We start from the raw sequence: 14,535 nt of genomic DNA on the forward strand, positions 1-14,535 counted from the left end.
GGCCACATCTGCGTTGTGGTACATTGTCATAACAGAACCGCTGTGGCCGTTGCCGTTGGATACGTTGTTGCGCGACGGAGCCGCTGTGACTGTTTCAATCCTCTTCAGACTCTTCTTCTCAAAAAGGACTCCCGCGAGCACGTAAATGTTGCCCCTATAGAACGCCTCGCCGCGCGCCTTCATAGCCGCAATCCAGCTCCGGACCTGTAAATGCATCCACAATATAATCAGCCCTGCTTTGAAAGCTAGCAGGACGTCCGGCGTGACGCACGTCAAATCGTATATTCGTACAGTCGTAAGAGTTTCGAACGCTTCGCTCAGATCGACACCAACAAGACAACCGTGGGAAACAACCTGCAGTATCACGATAGGCGCTTGTGCGATTCACCGCAACGCCGCGCTTCCGCGGCCACCGCATCAGAAGGCCGGACCTAGCGCACCTGGCCCAACGACCCTAAGTCCGTGCAGTCCTCACCCTCGACCAGCATACTCCTTGACGAGGCCCTCCATACCTTGGGCTCTGAGGAATAGATGCCGAAGGACAGCGGGGTGACCTGGAAGTCCACGACACGGTAACCCTCCGCCGCGGCGTGCCGCAGTAGGGAAGCTGGGTTGGAGAACGACGACAACAGCAGCACAGCATAGGGAAAGCCCAAGGACAGTAGGCTCTGCAAGCAGGAATGGCAGTGAGCCAGCGCGGGTGGTGAGTTGCCGCGCTGGCATGACTCCAGAGGTTTTCTGGAGAGATGTTTTCGGACGAGCCAGCTCGCCTCATCAGTTGCACCAACGTGTTGCCAAACGTGTTGGGACGGATAATCACACAGTACAAGAAAACTAGAACCTGACGTGCCACTTCTGCCACATTACACCCGTCTTCGTCAGCAATAATACATTCACACCCTATAGCATTACGAAAACATTTGACGATGTCGATTTCCTGGAATGCCTCCACCTCAGCCATGAGCCCCGAAAATACCTTTTATCCCAACCGTAGCCCTTCGACGCGCGAACACATCCACAGTACCCACGCACCCTCGTGAGTTCCCCGCCGTCAACGCCGCCATGCAGCTCGGGCATCAGAATGTCGGAGTTGGGGGCGGGCAAGTACGGCGGATTTGCGATGAGGCAGACGGCGCCGGCTGTGGGCGAATTAGGGGCGGAGGTGCCTTTGTAGAAACAGCCCGTCGAAATCTGTGGTAGGAAGGGGCGCGGCCAGGAGCACAGGAGGCGAAGCAGCAGGTTTAAGGTGGCTGGGAATAACGTCAGCTCTTGTTGCCTGGCTCTATAGTACAATATCTTGTAGGCGGGACGGCACGAACTATGTATGAGGCCTAAGCTGGGAGGCCCTGGCACAGCCTGGGAGGCCGAGTTAAAGAAAATCGTCAGTTCCGATGACATGTGTCCATTAGCCTCTTCCTTTCTAAAAATGTTGCAACTGTCGCCAGTGCTGCAATGAAATACACCCTAGCACTTAAGACACGCTTATGGTCTGTTATGCAGCCATGCACGAATGCGTGCGAAAAGGGATCGCGAGGGTCCGTCGCCAGGTCGGAGTGTACTCCCCAACTATCCTGGAATATTGATCTGGACAAATCTGCACAACGCGCAAAACCTGACAACATCGACCGCCCTCCGTTTAGAGTCACTTAAGTATTTATGTCCAGTAATCAGATAGCTCCATATTTCCATTGTCCATGGCCAGCGCAGGGCCTTACCTACCTGGTATCGCTCGGACATTCCGAAGGCGGCGGCGTTGTCGCGCGCCAGGCCCGCGGAAATAGGGTTGAGCTCAAAGCCGTATACGACGCAGCCAAGCCTGTGCTTTCGGGTTTCGGGAAGCAGTTGACCGGCGAACAGGGGCGAGGCCTCCGTCAATTTATTTGTCCGTTCTGCCCGTCTGTATGCTTTGTAGGCTTTCTGACTTAATTTAACGTCAGTCGAGCATATGCGGTGCGAAAAGCGACTGACGGCTCGCATTCTCGCTTTTGGTCGCGATGCGGAGTCCGACACGGTTTAAACATGTGATGAAAGCAACATGTGAGATAGCGATGACTGCAGTGTAAGAATAACTCATAATTAAAATAAGTGTAAGAGTGCACGCTGAAAGAACGCGCCTGTTGAAAAAACATATTAGTTATGATGAAATTCGAACGGATTACCTCGTCGTGGACATCGATAACTTGTACCCGTATGCCCTTCCCCATAGGGCGACATAGCACTCGCTACACTTAGCAAAGAACTTACCTTGTCACATTCAACGCATTAATCACCGGCTTGCCGTCGCCCGTTCCAAACTCCACAACCTTGAGCGGCCGCTCGCTATCGGCGGCCGCCTCCCGTGGCTGCGATGTATCGGCCCCTGACCGGTCGATACCACTTCCGCCCACACCGGCGCCTTCTCCGCACGCATTACTTTCCGTACCTGCCCCATGCGGCGGTGTCGACGCCGCCGCGCCGTCGCTGCGCGCCGCCTCGCGCCGCGCCACAATAGGCAACATCTTCTCGAGAACCTGGCTGTAGAACAGCGACTCTTCCTGGCATTGAAACACCTCAGCGGCGTTGTAGACGCGGGGTCTGCACAACAGTACGGCAAGGTACGGCAGGGGAATCATGGGCGACAGTGTCGTTAGTACAGAATTCGACCAGAGGACGACCATGGCGAAAATATGTACTTAAGGAAGGAAGACATAAAGTAAAACGAGAAGGAGTGGGAACGGATTGCCTCATCCCACCTCGGGAAAGCAAAGCCGGATCGAGCGGATTGAACGAAGCCAAGGAACGGGCGAAGCGAACGTTCGACGGTCGCATCGAACACCGCCTGTCGTAAGAAGCTCACCTGGCATCAACCGAGGTGGTGGTGGCGGCGGTGGCGGTGGTGGCGGTGGTGGCGGCGGTGGCGGTGGTGGCGGTGGTCGTGGTGATGGTCAGAGCCGTCATCGCGCTGTCAGCACTTGCAGTCTGAAGTCCCCTCTCAACCGCCGCCACCTCTGCCGCCGCTGCTGGCCATGCCGCTACGTGTACGGCACCGCCACCGACCGTCCCGCCGACGACGACTGCAACCTCCGCCGCCCGCCGCTCTGTCGACGCCGCGATGACGAGTGGATGCGGCCGCATTACATTGAACGCTGTAAGATCATCAAGTCCTTTGCCGCCGCCGCCGCCGCTGTCGCCGCTGCCGCTGCCGTCAGCATGTAAGGTGGTCCCCCGCCGCACAGCAGCAGTCGACACCCTTCCGAGCCATCTATCCCCGGCAGCGGTGAAGTGCTGCTTGCGAGTCATGGAGAGCTGATTACAGCACGATGCAACTGGACAGGGGCTCACGCGGCGAAATGCGACGCGGCGGCCAGCGGCTGCTGCTGCTGCTGCTGCTGCTTGTTCCGCCGCTGCCGGCGGCACCGGGATATGGCTACCCAATGCAATTGTCTTGACCATTGTGTGACGTTGCTTTCCTAAGTTACAAAGCTTAGAGGCCTAAGCTTAGAGAGCCGTTTCCTGAAGGTAAGAGCAAAGGAACGAGACCGGCTGGAGGTGGCGTCAAGCTGGAGGCTGAGGGAGGAAGAGGTTGATGGTGACGGCGGTCGGGGCGAAAAAGGCCGCTCGCAGGCTCTCGCAGGCTCTCGCTCGCTTGATTGTGAAGAAGGCGGTCGGTAGTCAAGGGAAAGGGTACGAGACGGTTCTTCTAATAGATGCCCGATATCTGGAGGGCTGAAAATCAGGTGTTTTAAATAGAAATTCCTGTGCAACTGCGCGGCGGCGTCCTGCTCTATGAGCTCTATGTTCGTAGCTCGCCAGTTGTGAGCCCGACTAAGCAGTCGCGCATGATAACGTTATGACGCACCGCTATGGCAAGCAGTCGGAAATGGGCCGGAATGGGAATCGTACATCGAGGTGATTTATGTGAAACGTAGGTGGGCCAGTCAAAAGCCGCGGTCAAACGTGCAAATGCGATGTTTTTGATGTCTAGGCCAACGAAACGTTTGTTCAGTCGCAAGGAAAAACATCACAAACGAGGCTTAAACCTGTACTTTTTTAACAGTCCCCTACACGGCACTGCGTAAGAGCGAAAGCAGTGCGACGTGGCAGTTCCGTTTGGCAGCAGACGGCGTGGGCCATCGCCGGCTACCGAACGTCCCCTCGTAGTAATGACATCATATGCATGGCGACACAGCAAAAACTTTTTCCTGGCCACAAGCAAACCAATAAAGTAACCCATAGCGCTGCAATTACCTATTATACCGGGTACGAAGGGAGGAAGAGCGACAACTCCGACAATTGTTTTTGTTCTTGTAATTAAATCATTCACTCTCTCGCCCTCTCCCGGCATCATCTCAGCGTCTATCTTCAATCTACAGTCCATAATGACACTCGCGCCCGTTAATAACACAAATTAACAGCAGGTGACTTCTATTAACCTCCGCAGCAGAAGAACTGCTGCGCACACTGCGATTCAACTTTTGCAAAAAGGATAAGGCCGCAGCAACCAACAGCAGCTGAAATTCAATTTCAATAAAGAGATATGAACAATTCACCTTGGAGCATCTCGCGCACATCGCACCAGCTGCCCCGTCTGAAGCCCAAGCCCTCCCCCAACCTCCTTCCTCCAACCTCACGAGCCATCGTGCCGAATTCGCCCCAACCACCGCCAACCACCGCTCGCAGCCGCCCATGCTCATGGCGCATCTCCCGCTCCTCCACTTCCTCTTCCGCCTCTTTCTCTCCGCCACGGAGATCCCCCACTGCGACACTTAACATCATAAATAACAGCCGAATCACCTCAACCACCTCAACTACCGCCGCAGCCGCTGCGAAAGTCCCGGCGTTCTCCGCATCCTCCGCCGCTACGCAAGCCGCCGCTGCCGCCGCCGCTGCCGCCGCGGCGGCACAGGTGACGATCCGAAACGGTGCTGACGGCTGTACGGCTGTGTGGTCTTCCCAACGGCCGCTGCGCTGCCTGCCAGACGCTGTAAACAGCACCGGGGGGTCACTCGCCGCCGCCGCCGCAGCGCGCCGGCTGCCCGGATACGACTACTCGTACAGCGAGGGGCATGGTGGCGACAGCAGCCGTGGTGGGTTTATAACGGCGTGGTGGGTTTGTAACGGCCGCAGAACTGATTCGTTCACATGCACCCTTCTAGCACCCCTGGATTCCTTATCAACATTTTTCTTTTTACCAACGTTATTAATTTAAAATTTAACTTTTTTAATTAAATAATTTAATACATTATCGAGGACTAACTACGGTCCTGCTAATCTGATCTGAAACTGTGGCATCTGGCCTGCCGTACAAGTATTAATAGGAGCTACTGGCTGGGTGGCCTCATATGAGGCCCGTCATGTTGCACACCGGGCTGCACTACAGTTTTGAGTACGACTGTGTACGACACCGCGTCACGTCAAGTTCTTTTTCCCGTTCGGACTACATTAACAGTAACGGTTCTATACATCGAACAGAGTGAGAGTGGACGAGCGTTTCAATTCTCATGTCTCACGCTGTGGAGTGCTAGTCACGAGGAATGTTAGCATCCGACTATATGACTCCTTCTTTTTGTGCTTTTCGTTACCGTCTTTACATTCTTACTTGTATTTTTATGTGGTCGTGTTTTTATGTGCTCAAGCCTTGCGTGCTCGTGTTTTTGTGTGCTCGTGTTTTTGTGTTTGTGCAGATATCGGCATCGGTACGGCGAGTGGTGACTGCTTCACGCGGGCGGAACGGGCGTTTTTGGAGCTCTTGCGGACTCCAGACCTGGACAAGAAGCTGTCAGCTGTGACTGACCCACGGGTCATTGCGGCCGCGGAGGTGGTGGACAGAGCAGTGGTTGCCGCAACGGAACGCGCGTTTGGGCCGGCAGGTAGGGCAGCGGTGGGTAGTGGATTGGTTGGTTGAGTAATTGGTTAGTTAGTTGCCTTTTGTCCGTTGTTGGCGAGTTTCCAATCTGACAATTTTAAACTTCCAAAGTATTTTTACCCATTAGTCCTTAGTTCCTTTTTCGGATTGCCTAGTTCATTAGTTCGTTACCATGCACATGCCCATACCACCCTGTAACGACATACATACTTGCAGGCGGCTGGCAGAGGTTAAGGCCTGACTTCTGCTCCCAGTCGACCCAGTCGACCCGGGTTCAAATCCGCCTGCCGGCTCCTCGGGTGTTTGAGGAGTGATGAAATGGGAGGTGGCCCCCCATCTTATGGACGGTGTAGGACGTGATAATATCAACTTGCGAGCTGACCAGGAACTAAGTTGATGCGCCGTTGATCCGCTAGATTTGGTTGGATGCTGGTGGTGAGTTGCCGAACCCAACGAATACATTCTGAAGTCGGATGGGGTGACGGATTAGGGTGCCCCTCTAGCAGGGGAGAGCAGGGACTGCCCCGGGAAAGGGGGCCGCTGGCGAAGTTAACCACCCTGTAACAACATACATACTTCAACAACCAAACATGTACATTAATCGCAGGCAACGACGGGTCTCCGGAGTCCTGTGCGTGCCATACCTTCGTACAGCGGACGTTGTACCGCATTAACCGTCTCAACCACTTTTGGTGAGGGGTGGTGGTGGTGGGGGTGTTGGGGGTGTTGGGGGTGGTGGTGGTGGTGGCGGTGGTGGTGGTAGTTTGGGGGTTGACTGTTTGTCATAAGCTGCTGATGAAGGTGAGGGACAAAGAACAGTGTTTGTCATAGCGCGGTGACCCCTCCCTGCCAACCCCTGTTTTTCAACTACCAACGGTCTAAATCGTATTGCAAACTAACCAACTAACCGTCCACGCCGTCACGTCGGTTGCTGCTGCTGCCAAGACCTAACAAGGCACCATTCCTTTAACAAGGTATCGTTGTAAGGTAGCGTTGTTTGTTGAGATGTTGGATAGTGGCACTGTTCGTTATTACATGTTTTGTCGTAGAAGACGACGGTGTTGTATTGCATAAAGTAATGATGCACACATATGCACGAATGTATTTTTATATGTACGGCACATTAGGTACGACGATTTACGGAACTACGACAACGAGCGATCGTCCTTCAAGGATGCGATACGTGACCGCTTGGAGTGTCCTTGGCAGCGATGGGAGCGGAGGCTGGTCCAGTCGGGCCGCCGGGGGGCGGAGGTGAAGGAGGAGGTGGAGGACGGGGACGGCTGCGACGGCTTACATCGCTTCCAGGGGCTTTCCGTACAGCAGGTGGGGGTAGCAAAAAACAGGGTAATAAAGAAAACAGATTACTACTAATATTAAAACAGAGAATAATAAAAAAACAGATTAAAAACAAGTTTATATTAATAAAGGTGCCGTCTGGGCATCTAAAATTGGGAGGTGGTTTGGGGACTGAGATTAGGGGGGAAGGATTGGACGCAAGTCGTACTACTGCCGTATTACTGTTGTACTGTTGCAGCCTTGGATGGAAAGCAAAACCTACCTAAGCCTGTTTCCCTCCCCTTGACCTGCCGTGTACGGCACTTCCGTACGATATGCTGGTACTTGCCGTACGAAACAGCTTGTGGATGAGATCCGAACGCGGGCTGCACGTGATGTCGACCCCCCATCGAGTCCGGCTGCCGAGTTCATTGCGGCGGACATGAGCTTGGCGGGATACCGGCATTTGCTGGCCGTGGGTGCGTGGGGGCTTCGGATGGGGGGACGGGACGGGGGAGGGGAGAAGGAGGGTGTTAGGAATGTGTGTGTGTGCGTGTGTGTGTTTTACACCTTCTAATATATCGCGTTACCGTCTCAAAACAGGTGTAGCCTGAGGGCCCATACCTAAAGCCTGGAGGAGGAGGAGGAGGAGGAGGAGGAGGAGGCTCGAAAATAGAAAAAAAGCTCCGAAAGCGACCGATATCCTAAGAACGCATGAAAACGCATGAGATTATCCTCCTCCGTCGCTCGAAATGAGGAGTACCTTCTGTCTAGCGCCCACAGGCTCCCTGGACGGCCTTGCGGAGGCGAGCAGGCAGTCGCGGGTTTGTGCGGGGGCGCCCAACGAGGTGATGGTCGCGGTGTTTCGGATATTGATGGAGGTGAGGGGGGAGGGGTGCGCGTGTGTGTGTGTGTGTGTGTGTGTGTGTGTGCGCACGTAGGACCCATGCGGTGTACCCGATGACGTAATTAAACTGGGATTTGTCATTTGGGTGGCAACGTGTAAACCTGTGGACGTGTCTTTTTGTTTTGTGTGTGTGTTTGCCGTACGTGGGTCGTGAGGGAAACGGGCGGGGAGCACATGCGTGCCACGTGCAGTCCTCCCCCCCTGTACCTCTCCTTGCGTCGTACAGATGGGTGGGGGGAAATGGAAAGAGCGGAGCGCCTGCATAAGAATCTGACTCCTGTGTAATATTTTTCAATCTTACATTTTGAGGATTTCGTATTGCCGTACGTAGCACTTCGCCGCCGCATCGACCTGTCGGTCGTGGGATCCTGGGGCGCTCCTATACCTGCCTTTTTTTCCGCCAGCAGGCAGTGTACGGCATACCGTCGTACATTAAACCCAGTAGTGGTGGAGTGGTAGTATCCATTGCCTTACCACTTGTGATACTGTGTAGTTGTGAGGCAAATGAAATTTACGGACTTTACACAATATATACAACGAAATTTGCGAAATACACGTTATTTCCTTGTTTACGAACTTTCACGAATTTACGAATCACGAAATTTGCAGCGCTTTTCCCTTCTTCAACTAAGTCAATTCGGTTTATGTTTAACATAAGCAATCTACTGGTGTATGTATCTTCATCCACCTGGAAGAAGAGGCTGGATGCCATAGCAACGACCTTCGTATCAAATTAAGGCATTTTGCACATCGTCAGTCCGTACGGTCATCGTTAAAATAGCAAAACATAATTCCGTTCTCAACAGTGTTATCACTGATGGTGTTGTACTTCAAACACCGTATCTGAAATATCAAAACGTGACACTTCGTGTTTGTGTATATATGTGTGTGGTTGTTATTATTATTATATTATTATTATTGTTACACCGGTGTCCGCTCAACCTGGCGTGTGTTAAGGGGGGAACGCTCTGAGGTCTGCACCTAGTCAGTCCTATATGCTATATTCCCACCGCGTCACCTCTACGGGCCCTTTTCCACCCTAGAGTTCCACCTATCGTTGGTGAGGACGCCACACTGTCGCTGTGGAACACGACCAGTTATCGCAACCTGCCGGAGTCTGGTGCTCCTGTTACAACTTCAGGCCACGTGCATGTCGCACCGCCTCCCTACCCTTACACTACTGCACTCTACACAGCACCCTGCGCTTTGTCCTGGCGGAGGGTAGTTAGCCCCCTACGACCCGCTTCACCCGCTGGGGGATTCCGCACCCCTCGTAGAGGTCACCATCTAAGGCTCGTGCGAGGTTCGGCCTAGCCATGTTACAGCAGCCTCTTGGTAGGTACTTTGCTTGAACAGCTCCATTGACCTTGTGCAGCCATTTCCTCCTCCTCCTCGGCGCCAAGCCTTCTGGTGATGGACTTGTCATCACATACACCACGGGTTGCCCTGAGGAATGCCTCAGATATGCTGATACATTTCAGTGCACAAGTCTCACAACCCATGGTGACGCCGGTGGGATTCGAACCCACAACTCCCACCGGTTAAGGTGGTGCTTTACCAGTTAAGCTACGGGTGTGGTTGTTACAGTGGGCTCCAGACTCACGAAGAGTAGAGCCATCGGGCCAGCTGGCCGTGCACTGCAGTAGAGAGTAATATACAAATTAGATCATCACCGAGATAACTAACCGTTCATCGGTGACCGCTCCCGTGAGCATATCAATTTGCCTGATATAATTCTCAAGAAAGGGTGATGTGCGCCAACAGAATCCCAACCTTTCCGTGGAATTTCCAGAGCTGCAAAACCCTGAAGGCGGCCCCAAAAGTCAACAATAACTCGACAAATGGCTCCTTCCGTAAGGGAAGGGCCAGGTAACAGTGCCGGGTTGGTCTTCATGTTTGCAGCCATATAACGTCTCCCATGCTCCATGGCTGACACCGCAGCAAGAGCTACCACATCCCAAACACATTGTTGCACTGTTTGTGGGGCCTGGACAAGCCAAAGTTGCTCCCTTGAGACTGGCAATCCTATTGAAAGAGTGAGTTGATCTGCTACTGCATGTGCCACCGGACAGGCCCAGAAGTGATGACAACGAAGGGATACCCCTCCCTGGGAACCAACTGGATAACCTCCACAACCACACACTGCTGGCTGCGACATCCTGAGATGGGAACTTCCGAACATAGGCACCCCATCAACCGTGAGACGCCACCAAACCTCTTTTTGTTCATTTTCCCATCGTAAATGAGACCATAAACGATGGAAGGTCCGTTGCAGAATAAGGATAGCTTCATCCAGTACCTCAGAAGAGCCCGTCGCCTCTTTGATGAAGAGGATGTGAGCCACACGGCGAGCCATAGAAAATGGTGAAAGTTGCATATTAGTCGCTAATTTAACGGATAAATTTTGAAATCTGATTGGAGGCCCTACACCCCATCTCCAACCAAGCCTCGACACTAGGGTTTGGGTAACCGACTCAATGGAGGGCACCATCGCTTCCCTAGATTCTACACTCAAGAGGCAACAAAAGACTAGCCGCCTGTCTCCATATCAGCTAAGAGAGCGACAAAAGCATCCATACATTCCTGCCATTTACGAAAAGTGCACAGGTATTTAGCTAGTGGGGTCCGCGGTTGGAGGTATTGGTGCACTATTTGATGCCAAGCCTTGCATATTGCTTAGGCCTGCCTGGTTCGTTGCATGCATAACCCCATCCAAAGCATCGCGCGCACCAAGAACATCTCCCAACGTATTCAATGCTTTACAGCCCAGGAGTGCTTGGTGTCGAAATTCCAGTCCCGGGCGGATGTTATCTGACGGGATATTCAACCTCTTTTCTGGAAGAACAGGATTTCCCCACAGAGGCAAATTCCAACACCACGCATTAGGAACTAACGGATGAATATCAACATCTTCAACTGGGGGGATATATATGTATGCATGTTCATATGTTCTCGTATTTTGATACCTGTTGGCCTCTGTATGTGTGCGGTATGCTACATACATGTACGACTTGCCGTACAGGAGTACGGCAATGGCAAATTGCCACGCAAGCATTCGACGTTCTACTATTCAATGATGTCGCAGCTGGGTTTGGACACCCGTCCTGAAGCCTACTTTGATCTGGTGCCTTGGCAGGTAGGGTAAAGCATTACGAGGACGGGAAAGGAAGGGGTGAGTGAAAAAATGACGATATGGCATGATATGATATGGTTCCAATTTCTTCTTTTCGCTGAAGCATACATACATACATACATGCATGCGGTGACGCCGTCAGAGTGCCGTTCAGCATGTTGTCTGTGATGGTTGCGTACGGACGGACTGTACGGCAAGTACCCAATCAATAATAACTGTTACCACCACGGCTGGTCGGTGCAGTGGCTGGCAAGCGCAAATCACAACTTCTTGCTAACGGAGCGCCGCCGCCACTACCTGCGTTACCTGGGAGGACTGACGTACTTCGAGGTACGGCATTCGCGGACTTGTCGTACATTTCGTTGTGTGGCGTGACGTTCTGCTTTGAATTTGAAACTGTGAACCTTTAAAATTTAAATGTTTAACACTTTGCGAACTCTTTCTTGCTTGTCCTACGATCAGTAGAATGCAAACAAGTTACAACTTTTTGATTGAAATAATCGACATCTAGATGTGTAGCATTTTTTCGTGAAATTGTGGCCATACGCCTCCTGACGACATGTCGTACACATCCTTCCGTACATCATAGGTAAACGGGCCATCTGTGTACCGTACGTACTGCACCGCGGCGCAGCGGTTGGGCCTTCCGGCCAGCGGCTGGGGTTATTGGGAGCTGCATGTACGAGAGGACGAGCGGCACGGAAAGCAGATGGTGGAGGAGGTGGCAGTGCCTCTCATCCAACGGTATGGTGGGCCCTGCAGTACAGGTGGTTGGTTGGTTGTCTGTCCAAATAAATAATTGTTGCCAACAGCTTTTTTTTAAGCACACCGTTACGGTAAAGACGTCGACTTTTTGCCCCCAAAAAAGTTGTCTTTGCATTCCTCTCATTCCTTCCTCATTTCCTCTCGTCCTAAACGAGCTCGCCGGCAACCGGTTTTCATGCAACGTTGCTGTTTACATCATTTGCTACCATGCAATGGTTCAGATAACACACCACTACAATCTATATGCCGCATCCCGCAACCTTTACTTTGCTGCGTCACTATTATTTTATAGTAAACGCTGCGTCGCAAGTGTCAACATGTGTCAAGATGTTTATAGTACTCTAGGCACATGCACGGTGCACAGACGCGATGTGAGTGATCCGTCCGCATTTCTTGTGTCTGTTAGCACGCCATATGGCCTGACAGTTCCGCAGATCGGCTCAAATTGCGGCAATGGGAATCCTTTGGTGACAGATCAGCATCCTGACGCATCCTAATAAAGCGAGCCGGCGTGTATGTGTGCACGTATGTGTGTAAACGGCAGGTACGGCGAGGAGTACGGCTGGGAGGTGCTTTGGGGGTATGAGCAGGAAGCGGCTATGGGCCAGCGGGCTGGGGAGGCGCTGGTGGCGGATATTAAGGCGATGGAAGCCGAGCTGGGGTTGGCGGGGACGATTTGAAGATTGCTGCTGGGTTCTTTTTGCGCGTGTTGTCGTAGGCGTGCTTAGCATGCTTTTCGCAGCACAATTGTTTTGGGGGAGGTAACCTTTTTGGAGATTCAGTTTTGGATTTGGAGACGTTGGGTTGCACTGGTGGCATCCCGAGGCGTGTTTCTCTGTCATCCAGAATGCCGTACGTTCGGAGGTTAACTCCGAACACGCAAAACACCCGGATGTTGTCGCTACAGGTCTGCAACAGAGAAGGTTACTAGCGATCTCTTCATTTTGCAGCTGGCCAACTATTAGAAGAAACGACTTGTCGAAAGTTACGCTTCGCTTCGGTTTCCCTTTCATGGTTAATGTTGGTGACATGGATATAAACACAAATAACATGTCAATCTATTAAGGTTTGGACTGCCGTCAAATACTTTTGTAACTATTTGGCAGTGATGGTAGTCCAGGATATAACTAGATTGCCATTGTTATTAGCGGCTGCGTTATTTTTCATCTTAAATCTGGAATCATTTTACAAACCATTGTTTTTACACGTCGTGAAAGCGCAACAGTGTGCTCCGGTACAATGGAATCGCGGGGCAGTGCCTGGCTACTGCAGCACCTTTAGCTCAGTCTGCGTTGATCATGGCTCCAGGATTGTCCTCCATGAAGATCGATACCAAATTGATAACGTCCGGCGCGAAAACACACCGCAGCTGCCGGACATTCGTTGGAATCTGCCGCTGCGATTGAGCGCTTTTCCCGACGCGCTTGGCGGCTGGCAACCAGACTTCGCCATACACGTCCGACCGTCCAGCAAAGTGGAACCCACGCTGCCCTTACGGCATCCGCGTTGGTCCAACTGCACCTTACCGGTCGTACTGTATTTGGATTACCCATACAACTACAGGACCTTTGTGGTAAAGGCGCTCTCACAAGTCGACAGGATAATGCGAATCAGCGGCTTGGCACCAGGTAAACATTCACTCACAAGAGGAGAAAAAGAGAATCAGGGCAACGTCACTTTCCCCCTTCCCCCCCGGAAAACCCCTAACGCCCCTAACATCCCGCAGGAAATGACGCGACCCTCGTACTGGCGACGCCCGCCGGACTCGCGCTGGAGCCGTACCATGCCGTACTGCTGTCACCGTACAGCCGTTATCCCTTAATAACGCTAGCTGAGCTGGGTCGTCGTGGCATGGAGGGATCCGCCGCGGAGTGGTCGGGGGAGGGCACGCGTGTGCACTGCTTCTCGGAGGTACTTTTTACGGTTGGAACGGTTGGGTTAGTTGGGATTATGAACGGATGGTATTGTACGAGTGGGCGCAGGGGCGCTTGTGTGGCGGTGGTGGAGGCGGCTCAGTGGTCCCCAAGGGGGGAAGGGGCCCGATGTAACTGAGGACGGGCTCCGAAACCGGAGCCCGCCAAAACGTTCCCCGGGAGAAAGGGAATGTCCCCGGGTGGGGTGGGGGGTGGGTGGGCTCCATGCATGTGTGGATCGGTTGTGTTTCGCACTTGGGTCCCCCTGAGCTGCCATTTATACTGTGTGGTGGCTGTACGCGTGTGTATGTATGTGTGTATGTATACGTATGTGTACGCTGTGATGCTGTCCTGCCTGCCTGCCTAAGTGCTAATCTGTAGTACTACTTGCTTGGCTGCCTGGCTGCCTAGGTTTTGGTCTGTCTGCTCACTTGGCAGACGGTGATGATTGCGGGAGATCAGGGGATGAGACAGTCCGGCATTACTGGGTATGGGTAGGTAGGTGGGTAGGTAGGTAGGTAGGTGTATGTGTGTATGTATGCATGTATGGAACGCGGAAGGGAGGGCAAGGGGGTGGGAAAGGAGTGGGAAGGCAGAGGGGCCTCCTCCTCCTCCTCACCACCACCACCACCACCACCACCACCACCCCGTATCGCGCCCATCCACATCCCTCCCTCTCAAAAATCTCCAATCC

At 52.9% G+C, this 14,535-nt stretch overlaps 2 protein-coding genes across 2 annotated transcripts; one reads left to right on the plus strand and one right to left on the minus strand.

The window, feature by feature from the left end:
* Window positions 1-108: 108 nt before the first annotated feature.
* Window positions 109-2,552, minus strand: VOLCADRAFT_33370 (uncharacterized protein; the record flags this gene model as incomplete). The annotated part of the gene is made up of 6 exons (XM_002954618.1): window positions 109-204; window positions 513-668; window positions 1,033-1,166; window positions 1,716-1,816; window positions 2,245-2,333; window positions 2,487-2,552. Coding segments are annotated over 6 exons (642 nt in total), but the record flags the coding sequence as incomplete, so codon positions are not given.
* Window positions 2,553-6,484: 3,932 nt separating this feature from the next.
* Window positions 6,485-12,608, plus strand: VOLCADRAFT_65021 (uncharacterized protein; the record flags this gene model as incomplete). Its single annotated transcript, XM_002954560.1, has 8 exons — window positions 6,485-6,537; window positions 6,973-7,111; window positions 7,497-7,602; window positions 7,907-8,004; window positions 11,053-11,166; window positions 11,407-11,493; window positions 11,753-11,907; window positions 12,473-12,608. Coding segments are annotated over 8 exons (888 nt in total), but the record flags the coding sequence as incomplete, so codon positions are not given.
* Between the last annotated feature and the right edge of the window lie 1,927 nt (window positions 12,609-14,535).

The sequence above is a fragment of the Volvox carteri genome, assembly GCF_000143455.1.
Source record: "Volvox carteri f. nagariensis unplaced genomic scaffold VOLCAscaffold_44, whole genome shotgun sequence".
Classification (NCBI taxonomy): Eukaryota; Viridiplantae; Chlorophyta; class Chlorophyceae; order Chlamydomonadales; family Volvocaceae; genus Volvox; species Volvox carteri.